This window comes from Ambystoma mexicanum, chromosome 6p, assembly GCF_040938575.1.
Source record: "Ambystoma mexicanum isolate Mex_15411 chromosome 6p, UKY_AmexF1_1, whole genome shotgun sequence".
In the NCBI taxonomy this organism is placed as follows: domain Eukaryota; kingdom Metazoa; phylum Chordata; class Amphibia; order Caudata; family Ambystomatidae; genus Ambystoma; species Ambystoma mexicanum.
In genome coordinates, this window is record NC_090935.1 from 19,576,175 (window position 1) to 19,601,339 (window position 25,165).

Consider the following 25,165-nt stretch of genomic DNA (forward strand, 5'->3'; position numbering starts at 1 on the left):
GGGACTGGAGCACTATTAGATCCTTACACTAAGGAGCCGTTCTGCTTGAATGAAGCAGATCAGCAGCTCTACCTTCAGAATGGGCATTGGTGGCTACCAGGTCCCTTACCCTATTGCAGAATCTCACTGCACCGATTGCTCTTCTGTTGGGCATCCCAGAGGGTTTGGAGCCAGGACTTGAGTGGGGAGGTGGATGAAGGAGCATGGGAAGTTTGAGAAAGCCATGGCCAGCATTGGAACAAGGTGCTGTAAGGATGGAGCCTGCTCCAGAGTGTACTTCAGGCACTCCCGTCTGTTCTGTGGAACTCGTACATTGCTGCACATTTGGTGGCAATGCGGTAAAGAGATTGGAAGATGGTACTTTCATATTTGAGATTGTAAGGCCACAGTTTAGCGTTTCCCCTTTATTTTTGCATATCCAAAAATATTTTCGGTGGTCAGGGGGTCTTCAACTGAAGTCCCTCTGTCATTGCAACACTTTCACATAGAATACAGTCCTGTATCACACAAGGCTCCCAGTTTCAGGGGAGCTTTGTAAACAACCCCCCCATTTGTTCCCTAGGGTGTTATCACCCTACATTGGTTTAGGGAGTAGGCTAGAGGCAGCCATATTTTGGTTTTGAATTCACCTGGGGTGCACACCGATTTACATCATTAGTAGCCAACTACCTTTTGGGTAGTAATTGGGGTACCAATGTACTAAAGTCCTTGTGTCTGCCATTTTATTTTAAGGCTTTTTCTATGGCCCTTCTGCACATCTGCAATCTCTGCAGGTCTACACATGGTTGCACGTTTAATGGTTGTTGACTGGTATAAGTCCCGGGCCGTTAATTTCACATCCGGGGCAGGGTGGCTTTCTGGACGGAGTGACAGTCCTACGAGTAAACCAGAAAGGTTGGCCATCTGACCTCTTTCTTCCTAGCCCCCTCTCGACTGGTGGGTTGGCTTTAGCCAGCACCTCCTAACAGTGGTTCCTATACAGGCTGGATGCTATGGCTTGGGCATATCTCGCTTGGGATTTTATGCTGTTAGAATTCCTTCCTGGGCTCAACGCAGCCACCTGCTGAATGTGCGTGGAGTTGGACCTTCAATGCCATTTCACTGCCACTTCCTCCAGTTTACCGTCACGGGCTTTCGTCTTGGCGCCCATCACTGCAGCCGCCTTGAAGGGTAGTGGGACAACATTACAGTCTCATCTGCTCCTTGGGCCCACTTGGGTCACACCTGTCCAACATCCGCTTTCTGGTTTCCGCTAAGTTTCTTCTTTTGTCGGTCGTCCAGCATCTCAAAGTCTTCCTCACTAGTATTTTTGCTGCTGGCTTGTGGGGATTCACTGTGGGAAGGCTGTTCATTATTTTTGGTTCTCAGGCTCTTCGTTGGCCTAGGGAACCGGAGCCTTTAAAAAATACGTAGGAAAGAACTCATGTACACAGTGATTTTGCCACTCTGGAGCAGTGTTTCGAAACTAAACGTGCTAGTACTTGGCTATGGGTCCTACTGTTGGCACTTTGTCGATAGTCTGTCAGTTGCTGCTTATGTCTGTGGTAAAGACTTTTTGGAAGAGTCTATCATAAACATTGAGGGAGAGGGGGATGCTTCCAGTTTTTTCTGACCCTCTACTAAGGCTTCTGGAATAGACTTCTTCTTTGGGGTCTGTTAGGGAGATCATTTTTTTGCTTCATGCCCTCGCCGTGAGACCCCCCAGCACTTTTTGCTGGACTTTTTCCTTTTCTAATCTGAATGAGTGAAGCCTTTTTTTGGAACTCTATTCTTTGTAATCTACCTGTAAAATGGAGTCTGTTTGCCCCATAGCTCTTAAAAGGTATATGTGTGTTACAACTGCAGCACACAGCTCCTTATGGGCAGTATTGCTTGGGACCCTTAGGGTCCTCGAAGTTTATTTTTCAATATCCTCAAGTAAATATTGCTCTTGAGGATAGAGAGCTACTTGGTATATCTCCCAAAACTATATAGCTCGAGAGATTGGCATACAGCACCTTCTGTGGCGTTCCAAACGGATACATGGTATCACCCTTCTCTCTGCTCCTGTGACTTTAGTCAGATGATTCCCTAGTTATACCTGGTGGCAGTGGACGTGGTCTACCAACTATTGTGTAGTTTTTGTACCGTATGCTATGTCCATAGCCTTGATAATGCACAACAAGGGTACCCAAGTGCTATATTGCGTCTTCCTTTTTTTGCCATTTCTTTCATGGTTGTTCTTTGTTACCCCTTCTATCATTCTGGGAGGGAGAGGTCAGTGGGCATTTTGCCTTCGGCAGGAACCCTTGGGTGTCCCCGCCTAAGCTCCAGAGTGGCTGGGCAGGCAGGAAGAGGGGGGAGGAGTTTTCCACCCTCCTGTCCTTGGTCGGCCAGAGTACCTGAATAGCAACACTATTGCCACACCTAGAAACACTTGTGTACATGCGCGTTATAAATGTCATATCATGGGAGCAGCTCCCACAGGGGGTCTGGCTGTCCTGATTTGACAGCCAAACAGCCCTTTCTGCAAAATGCAGAGTGTGTGTGCTGGACTGTATAAATAGGTGAGGCTTGTAGAGTGAAAAGCAAGTTGAACAATGGAAGCTAAAGTAACCGAAGACTACCAGAGACACCAGCAGACCCTTTACAACACTGAAGTGACCACTGCTGTCCTAACCCAGTTTCTGCACGACAGGAGCCCCAATGAGGATTCATTCCCTTTGGCTTGTGGAAACAACCAGTCCTAAGACTAACTTTGAATTGAGCCATCTACAGAGGTCTAAGGCATTTCCAGAGCTGTGGAACGCAATACAAGGAGACCTACTGCCCATTTCGAATGTTAAGTCATGGAAAGGCTGAATCCGTCCAAATCTTTGCTGAACACGCAAGGACACTTCAGAGATCCGATCCAACTCACCCAGACCCCCTCACCAGAGTGTGGGACTGCAGGAAGCGAAGATTGACTGGGCAATCTGTGTTCTATGTTGGTGCTGCAGAAAAGGAGACAAAACCGCAGATTGAACCAAGAAGTTGCTGAAAGCCTTGCCAGAGATCCTCCCTCGAGACTGCTGATGAGATCCCATCCATTCTCCTGCCTTCATTCATCAGACCGAGGAATCCGAAGGTGGGGTCTAGAGCTGCAACATTGCAGAGCATCCAGCACAAACATTTTCTTCGAACCTAAAGTACTTTGGGGGAAGAGGTATTGCTTAGCTGATTCCAAGTAGTCGCTAAAGAGTGGTGGAGTTCACAGAGGTGTCCAGGGCAACCCCCTCTTCCCTCCTACTCAAGCCACAGCTTGTGCCCCTCCATCAAGTCCTTTAAAAGGTCTCCCGTGTTAGTTTATGAACTTGCTGCTTCTATAACACTAGCAACTTGAACTCGCAGAAACTCTTCGTATTCTGCTACTTGTCAAAGCTGAGCCCTGTCCGTACTGCCTTAAACTAGGGTTGCATTTTTTGGATTTACGACTTGCTGTGCAAAGAAACCCTCTTTAGAACCAGGCTAATGTTGCTCCAACCAGTTTCCTCCCTTATATTTGTTTGCAGAGTAAGTGCATTACCGTGAAACTACCAAGAACCATTATATAAATTTGAAGAAATAAAAAGAAAAAAATAGATCAGAAGGTTCTTGTGCGCTATGAGGCCTAAATGGTATGTAGCACGGGACAAATAATAAAGTCAACCTCCAGCTGCACATTAAGACAATCCAAAACATGGAACCACCATACAAACATCCAGAAACAGCGGTCTTTCTAGAAGCCTCAGCTGTGAACATTACGCAAGGTTTGCTGGAAAGAACCATGTGGGTCCACAGAAGATCCGTGTCCAGCATGATGACATCTCGCACGGGCTTCTGAGGCGGCGGGGCCACTGAAAGTATAGTGCTCATTTGCTTCCCAAAGCTGGGTCCGTGCTCAAAAATGGTCGGACAATGGTTTGCTAAAATAGAAATATGTTGCATTAAGGATTAACATGTGCATAGCCTTACTATCAAGCATGTGCCCCCTGTGTGGCAGAAGAGGCTCTAGGACCCGTGCAGATTTGCCTCGCAACTAGACCTACGAGGAGAGGCTGCCAGACACTGCTTCCATGGGAAATTCAAGCGGACGTCCTAGTTACACACCATGCTGTCAAATTGGAAACTCCTTGGGGTTGCTTCATTATACACCTAATAACAATCAGCATAGTTTAGTCCATTCCAGAACGTAATGTTTCTTAGCACCATTACTTTGCATTCTGGTTCTTAATTCCCTTACATTGCGATCACTGCAAAGTATACTCCCTTGCATTGCGATCACTGCAAAGTATACTCCCTTGCATTGCGATCACTGCAAAGTATACTCCCTTGCATTGCGATCACTGCAAAGTATACTCCCTTGCATTGCGATCACTGCAAAGTATACTCCCTTGCATTGCGATCACTGCAAAGTATACTCCCTTACATTCCGAGGGAAGATCGGGCAGCTGTGGTGGGGGCAATGACTAACCCCCCACCTGGATTACTGCAATAGCCTGTTAGCAGGAATCCCTCAGAAACAAATGGATAGACGCCAAAGAGTGCAGAATGCAGCAGTTCGAGTAATCGGGCTCATGTTTCATCATTACAGGGATCCCTCCACTGGCTGATGGTGGAGGATAGAATTACATTTAAGATGGCATGCCTAGTTTTTAAAATGCTTGAAAGGGCTTGCCCCCGTGTACCTGGCGGGCAAAATGATGCTATATCATCCAAGAAGGAATCTACGTTCAGAGGATAAACTCCTGATTTGGACTCCAACAAAATGTGTCAGGAGACAGAAGCTTTGGAGCCTTTGGCCCTAAAGTCTGGAATCAACTTCCACTGTTTGTTTTATTCATTTTTTTGTGCGCGCCAGATCCAGGGGTAGCAGGGCGCAGTGACAAGAAAATGCGAGACTTACAAGGTTACATCATAGCACAGTGTACCTTAGAAATTACAGTAGGGTCACAAGGGTGCATCATAGCACAGTGTACCTTAGAAATTACAGTAGGGTCACAAGGGTGCATCATAGCACAGTGTACCTTAGAAATTACAGTAGGGTCACAAGGGTGCATCATAGCACAGTGTACCTTAGAAATTACAGTAGGGTCACAAGGATGCATCATAGCACAGTGTACCTTAGAAATTACAGTAGGGTCACAAGGGTGCATCATAGCACACTGTACCTTAGAAATTACAAAATATACAAGTTCAAGTAGGTCGATCAGAATTCCAGCTATATGGAATGAAGGTCTAGTGATAAATAGTAGATATAAATATTAGAATACTGGAAATTAGAATGTGTGAAACTCAAAATCAGAACTTCTGATACCCCTTTTTTTTCTCTGGCCTTTGGTCCTAGTGGTCACCTGCGCCCGAATACGGTTCATTCTGTCTGGTGCGCATTTAAAAAAAAATAAATCACTCAAATCAAACACACAGCTATGTCTCTATTGGCCAACCTGTAACAACTTTGTGTAATGTAACTTACCATGATTCCCCCATTCAAGAGCACGTGTGACTTGTTGTGAATCCAAGACATGTCGCAGAGTTCCAGTATGTACATACAGCCTACACTGTGCCTGTATATGGGCAGAAGGGGGGGGGGGGGGGGTACGATCTGGCAAAGCAGGGTTACATAATCTTGGACTTGATGCCTCCATCGACTTGATAATGTGCAGAAATTGTAACAATTCCTGTAGCTTCACACCCTCAAGCACAGAAGCCTTCCATGAGCAAAGTACCCCTTAGCATGCACATAGAACTCTGCCTCAAGTGTACACCCAGCATTTCACACGTGTCCACACACATGTAGCCACATTAACTGGCCTTTTGCATGGATACACATCTGACAGATAAGCACATCCAGGGACACTGCAGTGGGAGCAGAATGCAGAGCTCGGAAAGGTGGGCAGAGTAGAGGCGAAATCAACAGAGTGATTTGGAGGAAGAGGAGAAGTGAGAATAGACGAAAGCAGGGGAGCTGAGAAGAGATGGCCAAGAGGGGAAAGGAAGTTTGCATGGTCGGAAGGACAAAGTGGCAAGCTAACAGAAGGTGGGGGGGGGGGGCAGGAGCAACAGAAAAGGGAGGCAAGAAGTGCGAGGTGACCTCATTTAGCCCCACGCCGACAGACAGGCTCTCGGACACAGTCAAACTCTTCTCCCCAGTTTCCTGCCGACTATGGGCTCATTGAAAGGATGCACCCTGGGGTCGGCCTGGAGCCTGAATTGCTCCATTCCTCTTGCTGTGGTTCTTATGGGCTGTCCAGGAGCTCTGCAGAGAATTATTTCAAATCAGTTGGCAATTGCTGCGACATGAATTACAAAATTAAAAGCAATCGATGTGAGAGTTGTGAAGCCATTCCACAGATTGTATGCCTTGCAGTGTGCGGAAGATCATTTGGCTAGGGGGACTAGCCTGCTACAACTATGCAAACCCATAACCCGAACTGATCAAGGGCCATCCTACACATTAATGGACTGGGAACCTACCTGAGTAATTAGGTGGAACACTGCCGTGGCGCCTTCTTCTGGATGAGTGGAAGTAGGGCCATGAAGTTCCCATGAAACAGTGATGAGTGGTCTGGTATTTTCAGAGTAAAGGGGACATATAAAAAAGGTTTATCCCAAGGGGCACAACCATTAGCAGCTGCCATTGAGAGCTGGGATTCTGTATCCCACGGGGATTAACTAGAGCCTTGCAATTCTGCAGGGCGAACCTCCACTACCCAGGATGCATTTAAACCCAGACCCAGCCACTGTCCTGGTTACTGTTGGGTGGCAGGAGAGTCCTAAGGGCACCAAGGTCCATGTCATGGGCAAATCATGGTCACAGAAGCCGATAACCATAGAGATGATCATGCTTGGCAACTAGATCCAGGGCAAGCCTCACTTTCCCAGTGGAAGGGCTACGCCTTCTCAAATGGGAACAGAGAAGCCGATAACCATGGAGATCATGCTTGGCAACTAGATCCAGGGCAAGCCTTACTTTCCCAGTGGAAGGGCTACGCCTTCTCAAATGGGAACAGAGAAGCAGATAACCATGGAGATGAGCATGCTTGGAAACTAGATCCAGTGAAAGCCTTGCTTCCCCAGTGGAAGGGCTACGCCTTCTCAAATGGGAACAGAGAAACCGATAACTATGGAGATCATGCTTGGCAACTAGATCCAGGGCAAGCCTCGCTTCCCCAGTGGAAAGGCTACGCCTTCTCAAATGGGAACAGAGAAGCCGATGATCATGCTTGCAACTAGATCCAGGGCAAGCCTCGCTTCCCCAGTGGAAAGGCTACACCTTCTCAAATGGAAACAGAGAAGCCGATAACCATGGAGATGATCATGCTTGCAACTAGATCTAGGGAAAGCCTCGCTTCCCCAGTGGAAGGGCTACGCCTTCTCAAATGGGAACGGAGGCTTTGCCTAAACGCGCCCATTCCTGCACCATAAAAAAAGAAACCAACCAAAAACCATGTCTCCAAATCCAACTCCAAGACTCTGAAGGACAAAGAAGAGTACAGATGGGCACGGCTACTGTCAAATCCATGCAAACACCGACAATGTCCAGCAACACTTACCAGCGCCAGGCACATCCATGTAGGCCACCGTCCAATCAGCTCAAGATGTGCAAAACCTACCATGGGTCACACTCTGCAGGACATGAGGTGATCCCCAAAGACCAAACATGGACCATCAGGAGAAGAACCCACACTGTGTTCAATGCTGTATGCCCACAGACCAGGTACCCCCTCATCACAGCTTGCGTCCTCCTCATGAACCCATGTACTTGTTATCATACGATTTGCTGTGTTGCCCGCATGTGACTTTGCCTAGAAAGGACGGAGGTGAAGTCTGATGTGGGCCAATCCAACCTCGACCTTGACAATAATGACCTACAGGAGCAGTGTACTCACCAAGCCTCAGCAGCCGCACCGTCCACACACCCTTCACAGCAGCAGGAGACTTGTCTGCGCGCTTCCTCCTCTGCGGAGACCAGACCGAGTCCGCAGCTGAAAGACACGGGGGAGGAACAATGTTAACGTAAGGCGCTGCTGCCACACTTTCCAGTCTGCAGTGTAAAGCCCACAAGCACCTTCTTCCAATTCAGTCACTACCATTTGAACAAAATATACCCATATTTTGGAAGCTTGCGACCCAGTTCCCACAGGTGATCAAAGCATTATGCCGACTGTTCAAATTATTTAAGACCAAGCACATAAAGGATCTGCCTGCCGCAATGCTTTGACACTTAACTAGGAAGCGAGTTTTACCATGACCTACACAAGCCAGTACGATGGCCCAGCGGTGTTAGGCAAGACTGTATGCAGTATCCTTTGGGTGCACTACAATAACCTTAACATCCTGGCAATAGGAACCGAACCTTTTGTATAAGTCTGTACTACACAGGTTGGTAGGGTGATTGAGCAGCCAGGCTCATCTCAAGAGGGGTCAATGTGAGCTGTAGAGGAGTTAGAGATTCACACTGACAAATATTCAAATAAACACTTACACAAGGTTTCTTAAAAAAACGATTATTAATGTATTCATCAGTCAGTTAGAATAAGCCTTCTTCAGAAGGGAGCACTATAATAGCAAGACTCAAATACACTTCAAAACACACACTCTTAATATTCTTAAATCAGTAAAGACCCTTTTGGGATGGCCCACAGTCACAACCTACACCCTCAGGTGACTTCAATAGCTAGGGTGCTGGGGACATTAATATCTTACTGTTTTGCTCTTAGAAATTGGTTAAAGGAAAAAAGGTTATTAGAACAAACAAGAGATCACAAATATTCTTAAGCAGGCAAATACTTTTAGATCCCCTACGCAGAGTCATTCAGCTATAACAGGTTAGACCAAAAGTCTATATGGGCTGAAGCACTTCTAGTAGGTAAGTAGCAATGTCTTTGCACAATGTTTTAGAAGTCTTTGAAGAAAAGAAGAATCAATGTAGGGCCACAAGCTGTTCAGGATTGTCAGTAGTAGAAGATGCAAACAACTCTACAATGAGAGGCAAGCTCACTCAGACTTTACAGTACCTTTGTATTAAGAGAAGAGGTGCGGTGGACACCTTCTGTTCCTGTGCAGCTCTGCAGATCTCACGTTTCCTGGTCCTCAGTCGTGGGGACTCCTGCACCGCAATGGGACGGTCACCGCTCGCAACCGGCAATCTTTCCAACAAGTGGCACTTCAGTGTTTCAGCTCCTCGCGACTACCGCAAATAACACTGGTTTCTAGGTGTCGAGATGGACTTTCCTTGCTTCTGGAGTGCCGCGCACTGTTAAGGGGCTCAGGCTCGGTCTGTCCTGCTTCCTGGGAGTCGGGAGGATCTTCCTTGGGCTGGTGTTCCTCTCCCTGGCTAGTCGAATTCCAGCAGCAACTCTGTGGAAAGGCAACCAGCTCCGAGAGAATATCCAGGTGGCTTACTTTGGAGTGGATTGGTCGCACCAACTCCAAAGGGAGAAGTCGTCCTTGCAGGGGCTTCTCCGTCGATACGAATTTGGAGTTTCAGCACAGCCGCAGGTCTTCACCCGACAAACCAACGGTCCAGGAGTTGCAGCAGGTGTCCTCTTCAAGTTGTTCTTCAGTTCCTTCGTCTATCGGTCGACTGCCTTCCAAGCCAAAAGCCTCACCTTTTATTCAGTTCTCTCCCATTCATTCCAGCCTAGCTGTCAGTCACTCAGCAGTGTGGCTGTTCTTGCCAGACAGTCAAATGCACTCTGTAGTGATTGGCCGGCTGACTGTCAAGAACAGCCACACTGCTGAGTGACTGACAGCCGGCCAATCACTACAGAGTGCATTTGGATCTCCTAGGAGACCAAGCACAGGGAGTGTTGGTCACCTTCCTCACTTCGTGACTAGCCCAGACACCCTGGAAACAGAGGCGGGCTTCACTCGTGAATCCCGCCAAAGGCAAAGCGAACAAAGGGACCAAACCTGGTTTGGCACGCACGAGTAAATCTCAAGGACCTTTCCACAAAGTAATGGCAAAAAAAAAGAAAAAAAAAAAAGACTGGGGCCATTTTGACTAAAAATGGCACCCAAGGGTGCTTTACTGCAGCTGTGAATGCAGCCCGCGGTAAATGTACACCACGGTAGTTAAAAGTAAACCACTGCCACCAGCCATTCAGTGAGAAAAGGGTAACAAAAATGTTACATAAGAAGCTAGACAATGGGGATACTAGGTAACCCCTCCAGCACCCTATTGTAAGATAGCGTGTGCTTTGTCTAGAGAGTTACAAATGTAAGTAAAGTCAATTTCACTGCTCTTGGAAACAGTAGTTTATCCCAGAGAAGGTATTTAAACCTTTGGGAAATCTGAAAGACTTCTCTGCGCCACTGCACTGAAGGTGCTGTGTGACAATGTAAAAGATGGTGCCTTTGGAGATTGTTTCTTTTGGTTGTGGAGTCTGACGGAGTGCAAAATCACATTAAAATACATGAGCGAGTGGGGAAAATGGGTCACACTCCAGGTTATAAAATAAATTTAAAAAATAGAAATGAAAAAAACGACTCCTCGAAATCCATCAAAGTTGCGGGGGGTCCCTAAGGTGGAGGGAATTAGCATATTTCTGAGAATACTCCCCAACAGCGAGTAAGTGCTCCTTGCAGTGATCTGTGTTTGATCTGCAGGTCATAGGTTCAAATATCTGCAAGGTCGATACAAGGAGTAGCAAATTCGATTGGGTAATGTTAATATGTGCCATGTAAAGCACTTTAATCCAAAGTGTTATATAAAGGAACAAGTTACTTACCTGTAATTGTTGTTCTCTAGCATGGGTCTGGCATGGATTCACATGCTCATGAATATTCCCCGTCGTCAGGCTGGGAATCCACGGTAAAGAAAAGAAAAATAAAAAATAAAAATCAGTTTCTGAACTGTCTTTCTCCTAATAACCAATCACTGGTCTCTGGGTCATACTGCCCCCAGCCAGTGACTGCCCTCTACTTACGCCCCTCCTCAGGCAGCCATCTTCAGATTTGGTAGCACGTAAAGTGGCAGTAGGACCAAGAGAAGAGCCGCAGAGGGGTAGGCGGGAGGGCTCGCATGTGAATCCATGCCAGACCCATGCTGGAGAACAACTGTTACAGGTAAGTAACGTGTGCCTTCTCCAGCATGGGGTTTGTCATTGATTCACATGCTCATGAATAAAGAATACATAGCAGTACACACACACACATGCACAACCACAGGAGGTGGCAAGGCTCAACATTAAGCATTTCAACATTAAGCATCTCCTACCTCCTCACCAGGCTCACCTTCAGGCGAACAGGTTGCGCAGCACTGCCTGGCTGACTCTGGACTCCTCCCTGGAATCCTGGTCGACACAGTAGAATCTCGTGAAGGTGCGCGTCGACCTCCACGTAGCAGCCCTGCAGATGTTCAGCAGGGGCACACCAGATAAGAACGCTGTAGTAGCAGCGATCGCTCTGGTCGAATGGGCTCTCTGACGGCCTGGCAGCGGTCGGTTAGCCAACCGGTGACAGTGCATGATGCAGCTGGAGAGCCCTCTGGAAATAGAAGACTTCGAGAGAGCCTTCCCTTGATTCACAGGTCCAAAGTTCACGAACAGCTGTGATGTCCTCCAGAAACTCTTCGCGCGGTCCACGTAGAACTTCAGCGCTCTAGCCACATCCAGCGAGTGCAAAGTCCTCTCAGCCGGCGACGAAGGAGACGGGAAGAAAACAGGTAACACCAAGGGCTCGTTAAGATGGAAGTCCGACAGCACCTTGGGCATAAAGGAGGGGTGCGTCCTAAGCACCACCCTCGAGGCATGGAAAGTCAAGAACGGTGCTTTGCAGGATAGGGCCTGGATCTCTCCCACTCGTCGTGCGGAGGTAATGGCCACCAGGAACGCAGTCTTCCACGACACAAACGTCATAGGTGCGGAGTGCATCGGCTCGAACGGGGGCCCCCCCATGAGCCTGGTCAGCACCACGTTAAGTTCCCACGCCGGGGCCGGGGCCTTCACTGGCGGGAACGACCGGAACAGTCCTTTCATAAACTCTTACCAGTCGATGGGACCACAGGGACGTCCGTCCTGTGGTTCTGGTATATCTGGAGATCGCCGCCAGATGATTCTTAATGGAGGCATGGGCTAGCCCAGCCTTTGCCAGCGTTAGCAGGTACAGCAGCACTTGAGGGGCCATAATCCATAGGGGGTTGATCTTCTGTGCACAGCACCAGATAGAGAACCTCTTCCACTTATGACCGTAGCATTTGAGAGTCGAGGACGCCCTGGCCTTTGCAAGAACCTCTCTGCAATCGGCCGGTATATCATAGCCTCCAAACTCTAGCACTGCAGGAGCCAAGCCTGCAGGTTCAGCGACGCCGGGTCGTGGTGGAAGATGGCGCCTCCTTCTCTGGAGAGAAGGTCCGCCGACAGCTTGATGGGAGGGGACGTTGACAAGTCCAGAAGGGAACCAGATCTGCCTCGGCCACGCCGGTGCGACGAGGATCATCCTGCACCGGGACCTCTTGAGCGGATTGATGAGTCGAAGCAGCAACGGCAACAATGCATACAGGTATAGGCCGTCCCAGGGGAACGAGAACACATCACCCATGCTTCTCGGCTGGGGAAACCTGCTGGCGAACCTCTTGCACTTCGAGTTCGTCGCTGTTGCGAACAGGTCGATTTGGGGTTTGCCCCATCGTCGGAAGAGTTGATCCACCTGATCCTGGCGCAGTTCCCACTCGTGACACGCGCGCAGCTCCCTGCTGAGTGAGTCGGCGATGGTGTTGCTTTCTCCTGCCAGGTGGAAGGGAACCAGGAACAACCCCTGGGCGACCGCCCAGTGCCACAGATCCTGTGCCTCCTTGGATAGGGCTGGGGATCTGGTGCCTCCCTGCTTCCGTATGTAAAACATTGTCGTGGTGTTGTCCGTGAAGATCCGCACCACCTTGCCCTTGAGCGACGGGAGGAACGATTTGAGAGCCCAGAACACGGCTCAGAGTTCCAGGACGTTGATGTGCAGGAGCCTCTCCTCTGGGAGCCAGAGGCCTCTTGCGTGGAGATATCCGGTGTGGGCCCCCCAACCTTCCAGGGAGGCGTCCGTCGTCACCGTCTCCTGGTACGCTGGCATCTGAAAGTTCTTGCCCGCCGTGAGGTGCGCTCGAACGCCCCACCACTGAATCGCCCGCCAGAACACCTCGTTGAGGGGGACCCTGTCTTCGAAGGTGCCCGTCGTCTGTATCCAACGGGCGTCGAGAAATTCTTGAAGAGGGCGCATCCATAGTCTGCAGAGGCGCACCAGGTAGATGCAAGAGGACATCATCCCCAGGAGGGACTTGATGGACCTCACCCTCGCCACGTCCGTGGCTAGCAGGCGCTGCACTTTGCCTAGAATGGTCTTTGTCCGTTCTTCCGACGGGGCCGCCAGGCGCCTCACTGTATCGAGCTTCGCTCCCAGAAACAGGGCCACCTGCGACGGCACCAGGTGGGACTTCGGGTAGTTTATGGCGAATCCCAGGTTTGCGAGTAGCTGGACGGTCCTCGCAGTGTGTTCGACGGCGAGTTCCCTCGTCCTTGAGTGGATGAGCCAGTCGTCCAGGTAGGGGTAGAAGTGAATCCCCTGTAGGCGCAGCCGCGCCGCCACTGGTGCTAGGCACTTGGTAAAGACCCTGGGGGCCGACTTCAATCCGAACAGCAGTGCTCTGAATTGGTAGTGGCGTCCCTGGACGACGAACCTGAGGAACTTTCGGTGACTTTTGAGGATGGGAACGTGGAAGTATGCATCCTCCAGGTCCAACGACGATAGAAAGTCGCCTTCCTCCAGCTGTCCCAGTACGTGCTGGAGGGTGACAATCCTGAACTTTTGTGATCTGATGTATCTGTTCAAACGACGAAGGTCCAGGATGGGGCGCCAGCCGCCCGTCTTCTTCCTGACGAGGAAGTACCTTGAGTACACCCCGGAGCCTCTTCAGGACAAGCTCGATGGCGCCTTTCCTGAGCATCGCCCATACTTCCAACAGCAGTTGCGGGACGTGATTTTCCTTCCTGGCCACAGGTGGAACGTGAGGGCACTTCCTCAGGAATTCGATAGAGTGTCCTCTTGCCAGGGTATCCAGCACTCAACGGTCGGTGGAGATGGACTTCCACACGCCGATGAAATTCGTCAGCCGGCCTCCCACCGGGGTGCTTTGGTGGGGGCCCGAGACCACGGCCGGTTCAGTCCTGCTTGGAGGTGGAGGCCTTGCCGCCCTGGCCACCTTGCCGACGGCGGCGAGGCGCTCCCTGCTTGCCGCGACCCCTATAGGCCTCCTGAGACGAGGAGCGTGCCGCCTGGCGGTAGGACGACGAGCCACCGCTGGATCCCTTGGAGGCACCCTGTCTGCCTCCGGAGCTCCGAAAGGGCAGTCGTTGCTGAAGGGCTCCTAAGGCGCGGGCCGTGTCCGTTTTTATGGCTTGGAGGGACTCCTCCACCGCCTTCCCGAACAAGTTGCTGCCGTCGAACGGCATGTCCAACACCCTGGTCTGGACGTCCTGACGGAAGTCGGTCGCCCGGAGCCAACCCCGTCGTCGTAGGCAAACACCGTTGCCCAGCTGGCGGAACTCGGTATCGGCAATATCGGTTGCCACCGTTATGGCGTGGTCCGACGCCACCTCGCCCTCTTGCAGTATTTCCAGGGCCTCGGACCTCTTGTCGTCCGGCAGGAAGTCCAATATGGGGGCCACCTTAAACGAGAGCTCCCTGTCGTAACGGGCCACGATCGCCAAGGCATTGGCCGCTTTGATCGTCGTCGCCGACGAAATGACCCGCCGCCCCATGGCGTCCAACTTCTTTCCCTCGCCGTCCGGCGGGGAAGTAGACGTCGAGGCTCCTGACCCCGCCGCTTCCTTCTTCGCCGCCGCCAAGACGACAGAGTCTGCCGTTGGCTGGGCCCTGAGGGCAGTGGTTTCGGGGACCCGGTATTTCTTCTCGTACCGGTCCCGTTTGGCTGGTGCCGTGGAGGGGTTTTTGAGAACCGACAGGCCCTCCTCCCAGATGTCATCGATTAGGGGCACCGCGATGACCGTCTTCCTCTTGGCCTCCCGGCGCTGATAGAGGAAACCTTCCTTTTTCTGCTCCTCCGGGCAGAGCTGGAACAATTTGGGCGCCCTGGCGATCATGGCGTGGAATAAGCCAATCTCGTCGGGCGGGAAGGCCCGTGCGACGGGAGACTTGAGACCCGTTCTGTCGTCGTCGCCCTCAGAACCCGTCGTCGAGCCCAATGCACCATCATCTCCCGACTCGTGGGAGGATGAGGAGGGAACTGTAGGCCTTACGGGGCGAGCGGAGGAGAGGGTTGGGTCCTCCGTCGTTTGTTCGAAGGACTTCCCGACGGGCCAGGTTGCGGGTCCTCCGGCCTGGGCCATGGGAATCTCGTCCTCATCTCAGAGCATAAGGACTGGATGGCAGACAAAATGGCCGCCGAGCCATCCTGAGGCCTAGGATCCGGCTGCGCCGGAAGGGAAGGCCGCTCTTCCTCACCATCGTCGTCTTCCTCTGTAATCTCCCGAGGATCTTCCTGACGGGAATCGAACCTTCTCGAATTGCACTTCGAGGTTCCTCACGGCCTCGGTCAGTTCCTCCTCCGAGGCTGACTGAGCTCAAAGAGGGCACCGTGCCCCCCCTCGCTTCTTCCATCATGGCGGCCACGACGATGGGCTGAAAGGAGGATTCCCTCCTTGGCGGCAGGGAAACTCTAGTCCCGGAGGCAGTCTCCGCTGGGGGTGTCTCTGCCGGCTTGGCAAGTGTCGCCGCGATAGCCTCGATAGAGGCCTTCGCCTGCTGGGTAGGGGCCTTCACCACCTTAGGTGCGTCCCCGGGCCTTCTCCTTCGGGGGGAGGGGCGACGCCTCGCTCCCCCTCTTCCGAGATCGGACGGGGCTTCTCCCGAAGCTTACCCGGGGTCTCGGACTTTCTCTTCCCCGAACCGGAACGTTGGCACGTGGTTGACGATCCCGGTAACACCTTAGATCAAATTTTTTCCTTGGACTGCAAGGTCACCATTTTCCCTTTTTGTCCAAGTTATCTGGTCTGACCATCTTGTCGTCTTTTATTTGGGACATTAGGGTTTCAAAGCCACCTGCCCAGGTCACAGTTCTGCAGCGTGGCTGGCGCTCAGTCCCACAAGCAGATATTGTTGCTTAGATCTGACCCTCCCCTGTGGATCTGGGCACACCTTTCGAAACTTTGGTACTGGTCGTCGACTGGATGGCCACCCCTTAAGAGGTCCAGGCAGTCTGAACGCCCATCTCAAAGGTGGTGCACTGATCGACTTCAGGCACTCTGAAGCACAGACAGCTGGAGCATAAATGGAGGCATACCTATTCGCCTACAGCTAAATCTGCCTTCTCTATTGTTGAGACCAAACGGACCACATATGCCTCCCTCATCGAGATGTAGGTTAACTATTCCAAAGAGCTGTTTAAAATCTTTTGCGGTCTCTCAGTCACTGCGCCTGGCCTGGTCTCCCCATCGCAGGGCCTCTGCAATTCCTGGTCTCTTTCATGGATAATTAGTAAAATCCTTTCTAATTTCAAGCCACTTCCCACCTTCCCTTCTTCCCTTCCTACCCTCCATGTTGAGCCCCTACCCTATGGTTCCTGAGCTGTATTTCATGCTTTCTCAGCCTCCGATGTTGCTGCTGCCATTTCCAAACTCAAATCCTCTTCCCCGCCCAGGATCCTATCCTTCTCTGTTTAATCAAGGATATTATGACCCCACCTTATCCATCTGTCGACAGAATCTGTCCACACCTTTTTTCCACTGGGGTGATCCCCAATTCTCTTAAGCATGCCGTCATTTTGCTGCTGAAAAAAACCCTCCCTTAACCATCTGGTCCCTGCTAACTTGGTCCCATTTCTCTCCTTCCTTTCCCTATATGGACCATCTAGCACAGACATGACATGGTGGCATTAGCGCTCTCGTGCTGCTTGACGTTTCAGCTGCCTTCAATCATGTGGTCCTGCCGGATCGCCTCACAGTGGAAGGTGCAGGGGGGGGGGGGAATTGTGGCGGTGCTGGTGGGCCTCCGATACCGTCCTGGCATGGTTTGCTTTTCTTTCAGACCATCAGAAAACTCTTCCCCCTTTTCTTTCTCCGGCGAAGGACCTCACTTGTGGTGTCCCTCAAGGGTCCGCCATATCCCTGGTCTTATTTAACGGCCATGTTCAACCTCTCACCAAACATTCTCCCACGGCTTCCTCTGCTATTCTTATGCAAATCCTTGCACGCCTCAACCTTTCCATCTCTGAGTCAGCGGCCAGGTTATGTGCCTTTATGGAGGCTGTGGGGGAATGGATGCAGAACTGGCTCAAGTTGAACAGCGATAAGACCGGGGTGTTGGTGGTTCTGCCGATGCTGGTCTTCCAGCCCTTTTGGTTAAATATAGTCGAATTGGTGCCCGCTCATTTTCAGTAGTAGCCTCACGCATTTGGAATGTTCTCCTGCCTCCCCAGAGAGCCACAGCTGCCACTCTGCCTGCCATAAGGCGCTGAAAAACCAACTCCTTTTCTTGGCCCTCCATGGAGCAACAAGGTGCCTTTGGTGTGGAGGTGGATTTCTGAACTCTGACCTGGTGGGCAGAGGTTCAGGAGGCCAGCCTAGTTTCTTGGAACAGGGTAACCTTCTGGACAAGCCAGACCAATCAAGGAGGCATGGCAGCGGTCAAGACTAGGTCTCAGGAGGGGTGAGGGTGACTGAAAGACCTCAATGAGCACACAGAGTAAAGGACACTTACAAATCACTCCCAGTCAGGTGTAGATATATTAAAAATACATATACATTTATTTCAAGGCCTTTTAGTTTCAAACACACAAATCAAATCACAGTAATACTTATTAAGCCAACACAATCCTATCTAAATACATATATACAAGACCAATGGAGTCTAAAAGATTAATGCACGAAATGGGTCTACAACCTAAAAAGAGAAAGGAAACAGGCAGTGCAAATAGTCTTCAGTCCCTTCTGCATGAAACACTCCTAACTAAGAGGCAGTCCAATCCCTAAGAAGAGTGGAGCCTAATGCTCAAATGTACATGCAATGCAAGCGCACGCGGTACTTCAAATGGGCAAAACAGGTTCTCTTCAAGGGTCTGTAGCAACTCAGGAAGGTGGGTGAGGCGATTAAGAATAGGTTCCCAGTATTCGAGGAGGGGCTCCACTTGAAGGCAGAGTATGGGAATAGTTTGCACTAGCAGTGGAAAGGAGAGGGGCCCTTAGAGGCCACTCGTGCGTACAAATGGATGGAGGTGCTAGGGGCCACCGGCTAGGGTTGCGATTACTCACCGGCCCCCAGCACACTGCGGACAAAGCTTCGACAGTTGAGTCCACTTCAGTTGCAGGTTCAAGTACGGCAATTTGGCGGCAGCAATGATTCCCAAACGTGACAGTGGCGATTTCTCCGCTCCTGGTGGGTGGAGCTGTCATGATCTCTGCTTCCAAAAGATCAGGACTTGCCCGACTCCCTTGGAAGCAGACCCATAACCCCGGTTCCGAGTGCCAGCCAGTCCCAATTGGGACCTTTTGGACCTTGTCCTGGCGCCAGTGGCACCAGGCTCATAAAGATGCCCAGTCCCAGCGCTGGAAGCGCCGGGCTCATAATGCTTGGGTGGACTTACCTGCAGCAGGCCATGCTGCTTACTTACCTGCCAGTTGAACCCCTGATCCTCTTCTGTTTGGGACTACTTTTCCTGTTGGGTGGGGCAGGAGCCACTCCCTAGGTTCAGAACACTGGAACTCTTCTGGAAAGCAGGAACTCTTTTCTTACCTAGGCGTGGCTGTGGAAGGAGACACCTAAGCACTACAGGAGGCTATTTAAACCACACCCAATGGATGAATCTTGCTTTTCGTTATTCTGCATTCTCTGCAGCAGAACGCTCATTGCGTCTTCTGCTTCTGATCCTGGGCCTAAGGGAACAAAGGCTTACCATCCTGGAATCCAGTCTTCAGCAGCACCTGTAAAGACAAAGAAAGAACAGGTTAGCACTACGGTCTTCAGTGGCAGCGCATCTCTTACCTGGTCCATCGGCTGTCACCAACGCCTCGCGCTGCATTCCGGCATCTGAAAGACAAAGGCTTACCTACTCTTTGCATGCTCCGGAGGTCTTCGCACTGCATTCCGGCATCTGAAAGACAAAAGCTTACCAGCTCTTCGCACGCTCCGGAGGCCTTCGGCGCTGCATCCCGCATCTGAAAGACAAAAGAAGGTGCGTTTAAAGACATTGGGCAACTTTATTACTCACGTGCCATTACTCCTTCCCACGCCGAATCCAGTGGGTATTCCAGCACCCTTCAGCTTCTCTAAAGCTCTGAACTTGTACCTGCAAGATAAAAGGGACAGTTAGTGCGCATCGTGAAGCAGGCTACAAGCGCTTACTTACGTGCTTCCAGGCGCTTCTATTCCTCACGCGGGTTCGATCCTCAACTCTCATCAGCCCGCCATCCGCCATCGCCGGAACCCTGCAAAACAAGAGATATCATTACAAAAGACTGAAGACATTTGAAGTGCCCAGAACTTACCGTTCGTGCAGTTAACGACGGACAGCAGTCCTCTGAGGTCAAGAGGCCTGCACCCTTATCCAGTGAAGAAACTGGTTACGGCACCCTGCCCCGAGGCAGATGGCGAGCTCGGCGTTCACTTACCTAAGGTGAGGGCGTTAACCTTTGGGGTTCTACAGGAGAAGAGAAAGTGAAGAGGAGAGAGGCACCCAATAACCCCAGTTCATTAATCCCATATTTTCTATCTGCAGACATCTTACTCTTCGAGTCAGATATACAGTGCACAGAGGTCCAGCCCAAAGAGCCAACCGTGTGTTACACATCACCTTTGAAGATACGGCATTCACCCAGTCAAGACCGGCGCCTCTGCGGGAATCAGGTGAGCGTTACAGGATCAGGCCAGTTTCACTGCATCAGGGTTCATGGGCAAGAGGGGCACAAATGCAGTGCACCTGCAAAGGTAGTCACCACGGCTGGGCAATACGGTAACCGCGTATGCTCCGGTTCGGGTGCACTCGTCTCACTTCAGACCTGGGAACGCCAAGTGTACGAAATTCGGTGTGAGGGTGCCAGGGACACAGAGCTAACTATGTACCAAGTTACGAGGGCCTCCTTGAAACGGCAGCAGAGACCGAGCAAAGATCTTGCGCAAGCTGGTCAGCCCATTGGTGGGCCAAGGGACACTTCCGAGAAGGATTACTTGCAGGGTTTGATGTAGGTGCAGAGAATAGTTTGTCCCACTATTCCAATGGGTCAAAGAGACTTTGCAGAACTTCTACGACAACCAGATGCAGAGGGGTCCCATGGGACCACAGCGGGCTCAGGGTGCCAAACTTTCCAGCGGGTCACCATCGGTTCCTCGACTCAGCTTCTTCGCTTCAGGATACTTGGATACCATCCTTCGTTCAGTGAGAACGCCAGAGTTCGACATGGTATGGGCGTTTGGGGGCTTCTCTTATCCAGAATCTCCTTCGCGCCAAAACGGAGGACCCAATGGGAGATCTGCTCACATACCGGCATACCATACGTGGACCAATCATGGCCCATGGTGGTCCCAGGCATTCACAGCAATCAAGACTCTCTGGCACCCAGGATGTGCATTGGGGACAGACCCCAGCCTACATCCAGGAGGCACACACACATGGCATGCAGAAGCCCGCGAAAGCTTGGCGTTTTGCAGGAGAATACATGCCCAAATAAGGATTGACCTGGGTCGGCTCGGCCTGGGGAAGGCGAAGGGGCAAGATGGCCAAAGGACAGGACAAAACCTTGTGGCATGTCCATTTTGGAGCCAGGCCACCTATTTGTGCCAAACGCGGTAATCACGGTTTACCTGGCAGGAAAGGGTTAAAATTACATGAAAAGATAAGCTGCCACCAGCCCCGTCCGTGACACATCTACACATGTCTTTAAAAATCCTTTGCGAGTATCTAGGACTTTGGAAATGACTAAGACCGAAGTGTACTGTACCGGAAGGTCCTTTGTACACTTGTTACATGTTGCAGAAAAGTTGCAACATTGGAAAGGACTAAGGGAAAGAGTCTTCCAGTACTGACCGTTTAGGGGCATGTCAGTTTCCCCATAAAAAGTGAGCGAAAGCCCAGAGAAGTGCAGCTGAAGGCTGGGCTCCCCTGGCAAAGTCTAACCATGTTTCCAGTGTTGAGGTACATCTTCGCCTCTCTTCACAACCACAAGTTTATGTATCTCAACACCTAGCGACGCAGCTCTCCTTCCTTTGGTAATCACAAGTTCTAGTTCTCTGGCTCACAAAGTTTAACACACAAGATTGTTCTACCGCACTCGTGTTTGAAAAACTTAAAGGTCAAGAGATTGCTTCTCCCCACTTGACAGAACGGTTCAATCATGTAACATTTTAATTTCCAAAACAACCTACCTTTTCAAACATCTTTGAACATACTTCAAAAACAATGCACCTGCTATACTCTCCTGCCAGGGATTACTCAAGTTTACTTGTATTATACTGCACATAGTTCTATTCTCTTCACCAGTCTTTTATACTCTCCTGCCAGGGCTTCTCATATGCTTAGTTATTTCAATTAGCGTGCAAGTCACTGACTCACCTGCAATGTGCCTGGTTTACTCTCCTGCCAGGACTTGGCATACTTAATATATTTTTCCCCCCTTGGCAAATATTGAGTCCCTGGGCCCTTCCCTTTTGGTTGTCAAGACTGGTTATTTTGTTCTTCTACTTCCTGCTTAGGGTTCCCTGTTTTTCCCCAGGTTCTTTCGTGTGATATTTATTATTTGCTTATACATTCCAGCTCCTTTGTTCGCGTACTCTGAATGGAGATCATCCTTCAGAATCGCTGTGTGATTATGCAGCGAAGTGCCCCGGTGAGCTCACCAGTAATTCTTGGCCTTATTGGCAAGGGGGATTGTGGGGAGGCGGCAGCTTCACTGCAGCAGTCTTCCTTCTCTTCACGTTGGCATCTCCTGTCCTCCCTGGACCTCTCACTGCTCTGGCATTCACAGCAGAAGTGCCACTGCTCGGTCTTGTGACAGAGGTCTTCGTGTGTCGTCCTCCTGTTTGAGTCTTTAGCCAGCATCTTGGACCGCTCTTCAGCTCTGCTGCATGCCACAACCCTTCTCCTTCCCGAATCGCATCTTCCTTCTTTTGGAGGTTAGAAATGGATATATACATTATTAGTCCTTCAACAGGGATTTTGTGGGGGGGTGGAGGGGGAAGAGAGAAGGGGGGGGGGGTTGAGTCTACCATCAATGTCTGATTTACTGGGTGAAACGCTGCAGAGCAGTCAAACGCTACCTTAGGAAGGGAGTAGAGAGGAAAATGATAGTGTCAAATATAACACATTAAAGATATGTCCACAAACAGTCAGTCAGGAATTCAGTTAAAGTCCAAGGCTCGCAGCAGTTTTAAAAACCCTTTTTATCTAATGCTGTAATAGAAAGGGGATAGCCCTGCAGATGTGGCAAAGCCAAGCAGTTTCTAGTTCCTAGTACGCACACGCTGCACCTAATGCTATCCTGGGGGTCAAAGAAAAGTAAAAGACACTGCATACAGGATATTATTTTTCAACTTTGGGGTCCAACAAAGATTATGTAGAGTTTGCAGACTGCCCAGTCTGGCCAATGAAGGCCACGTGTGTGCAAAAGGCAGGACCCTGGGGCTATAGTTTGCTGGCGCAAACTCAGTGGCCTGGAGAGAAGTGCAGAAGTTGCCAAGCAGTTTGGCTGTACAACTTGGATTCCTCAGAGCCCCCTGATGACAATTCATCTGGGGAGGGGTCTTAGATCCCACATACTGGACTACGCAAATCGAGTCCATATTTGTACACCCTCTAGTCTGCCAAGTGCATATTTGGGATGTAGGTCAGCTGTGGCCAAAACTCAACACTAATCTGGACTGGCTCCCTACACCCGAGTCGGTTCTTGTCAAGCAACATTATATAATATGCAAATCTATACATGGCCAAACCCCTACATTCAGAGCGATTACTCTTATAAACACTATACTCTATTCAGACATTTTCCTACTAGAATGTATCAAAGTGCAAGCTAACCTTTTGGGAAACTTCTCCCACTGGAATGGAATGCCAAATACATGGAAGAAAGTCATCTTCGGTACACAGAGACCTCCCTTCTTTTCATAAGCCTTCACTGAAGTCCAAACTATTGTTTCCCAGATGGACCTTTCCAGGTCTCACGAAGCACGAGACTCATATGGAGCCCGCAGGCACTCCTATGGACCCCCAAAGCCAGGGGTGCTACCACAGAGTACCACTTGGTCTGCTTGGCAGAGTACCAGGGCCGTGACCCACACAGTTGTGCTGGTTCTGGTTGGGAGTAGATTCAGGAGTCAGTTGGAGCACAAAATCCAAAATAGGGACTGCACAAATTGCATGCATAAAGATTGTAGCATGCTAGCTGCAATGCTGTGTGCTCACAACAGAGGTGCTACAGTAGCACCACTCATATCAACAGATCGGTTAGACTCAACCGCCGAGCTTCACTATAGAAGTCCTCGACTGCATCGCGATACCTCTGCCTTTGTTCAAGGCCTCCTTGTACATTCACGTACGGATGTATTAGCCATGGCATCTTCTCTCCTGTTTTTATTGTAAGACAGCACCTGTGATCGCCCACACAAGTCTATGAACTTATTTTTGTAAGCTACATGTTGATCTGAGAGGTGCCAATGTACGCCTCTGTTGTGAGCACGCCAGACTGCAGCTAATGTACACATCCACAATGTAGTCCCTCTTGGGTTGCTGTAGTGTCCCTCAGAGTGGTACTTGTATATACCTATTAACATATCCTTCTAGCACAAAGGTGGTGCAAACTCCACCCCTTTGTACAAATTGCAGCCATTTTTTCCTCACAGCAATGGTGGTCTTTCGCTAGACTTGTGAAATAGAGCCTTGAAGATTTGACTCGGGGCTAGGTTGCGCTTCTATCTCTCTGGAAGCATCGTCCACTTTGCTGCATACTCCGCTTGATCTATCACGCACGAGTCCAGGGTTCCACTCTGCAAACTCTTCCTGGAACATCTACAGCCACCTTCCTTCATCAGAATGATCCGATTCACTACTGCAGATGGGTTCCTTTCACACACGGCTGTACGGCTCCTCCACAGAGTAAGCCCATCCAGAACGGAATCCATACTTGGCCTGCTGCTGATGCCACTCCGATCTGCAACCTCCTGTCCCAGGACATGGGAAGTACAACTCTTGTGCCGATTGCTCCAGTCAGGCCTGCGATCACTCTTGGAGCGGTAACTGGGGCACGGGCAAACTGCCTTCAGAGGGGAACGGGTGGGGCGAGTGGGAGAAAAGCATAAAGGAAGGGACCAGGCAGGTCCCCCAGAGAGACTAGGGCCACAAGGAAACCTAGATGTCCATTTCAGAAGATGGTCCTGCGAGACTACTTTTTGTAGTTTCTTTGCATATTTCACAGTTATTTTGCCAGTATGTTTTATAGGCGATGCCTGTGCACAGCTATACTTTATAGAGAAAATATTACTGCATACAGATTGTGTGGATAGTCCCATATTGTGAGATAATTAAAAGGTATTTACTGTTCCATTAAACTGCTGCGTACATTCTACCACTTGGAGTCCCCTTGGGGTATCTTTGCCATAAACCTAAAAACTTAAGAAAAATATCACTTTGCCCCCATCACAACGTGCCACTAGAACTAAGAGCAATTCCATCCTTCTTGGTGTTCTGGAAAAAAAAAAAAAATTCTGCAGACCAAACACAGCTAAATGATCTGCCCAATCCCCAGATATTAGAACATAGATCGGAGGACCAAACAAACTAACTGCCAGGTTTTGCAGATCTGGGGCTCCAGACAAGTTGGGCGGTGCAGGGCCCAGCAAGAGCTTTACTGGGAGCAAGCATACTAGAGGTTCCTAACCCAGCGAGGCCGGCTAAGCCAAGGGAAGGAGTGCTGTGGACCCCAGTCCTCATGGGGAGCACTCACCGGCCACAGCACCGCTCCAGTCTTCATTAGGAGAATGCCGCTTTGTGAAACTGGCAGAAAGATGTGAAGTAGTAATCAATATCCTTGGGGCACCCTTCAGATTAGACAGAGTTACACAGCCCCAATCACCCAATTAAAACATTCCCGCGTAAGTCAGGAAGTGGAGACGACAGCATATTCCAGACCGTAGGGATTTCTGCATCCAGTGAGATCTGGCCGTCGTGACACTGAGCTCC

At 50.3% G+C, this 25,165-nt stretch overlaps 1 protein-coding gene across 4 annotated transcripts in view; it reads right to left on the reverse strand.

Annotated features, from left to right (window-relative positions):
* The window catches only part of LOC138511145 (histone-lysine N-methyltransferase NSD2-like), a 583,237-nt gene that overhangs the window by 439,125 nt on the left and 118,947 nt on the right, over nt 1-25,165 (reverse strand). For all 4 annotated transcript variants that reach the window (XR_011280576.1, XM_069626644.1, XM_069626642.1 and 1 more), the window contains one exon: nt 7,890-7,985. Coding sequence is in view for 3 of the 4 variants with exons in the window: in XM_069626644.1 (XP_069482745.1) it covers nt 7,890-7,985 (96 nt within the window). In the remaining variant the exon portion in view is untranslated. The remainder of the gene's footprint in view (nt 1-7,889; nt 7,986-25,165) is intronic.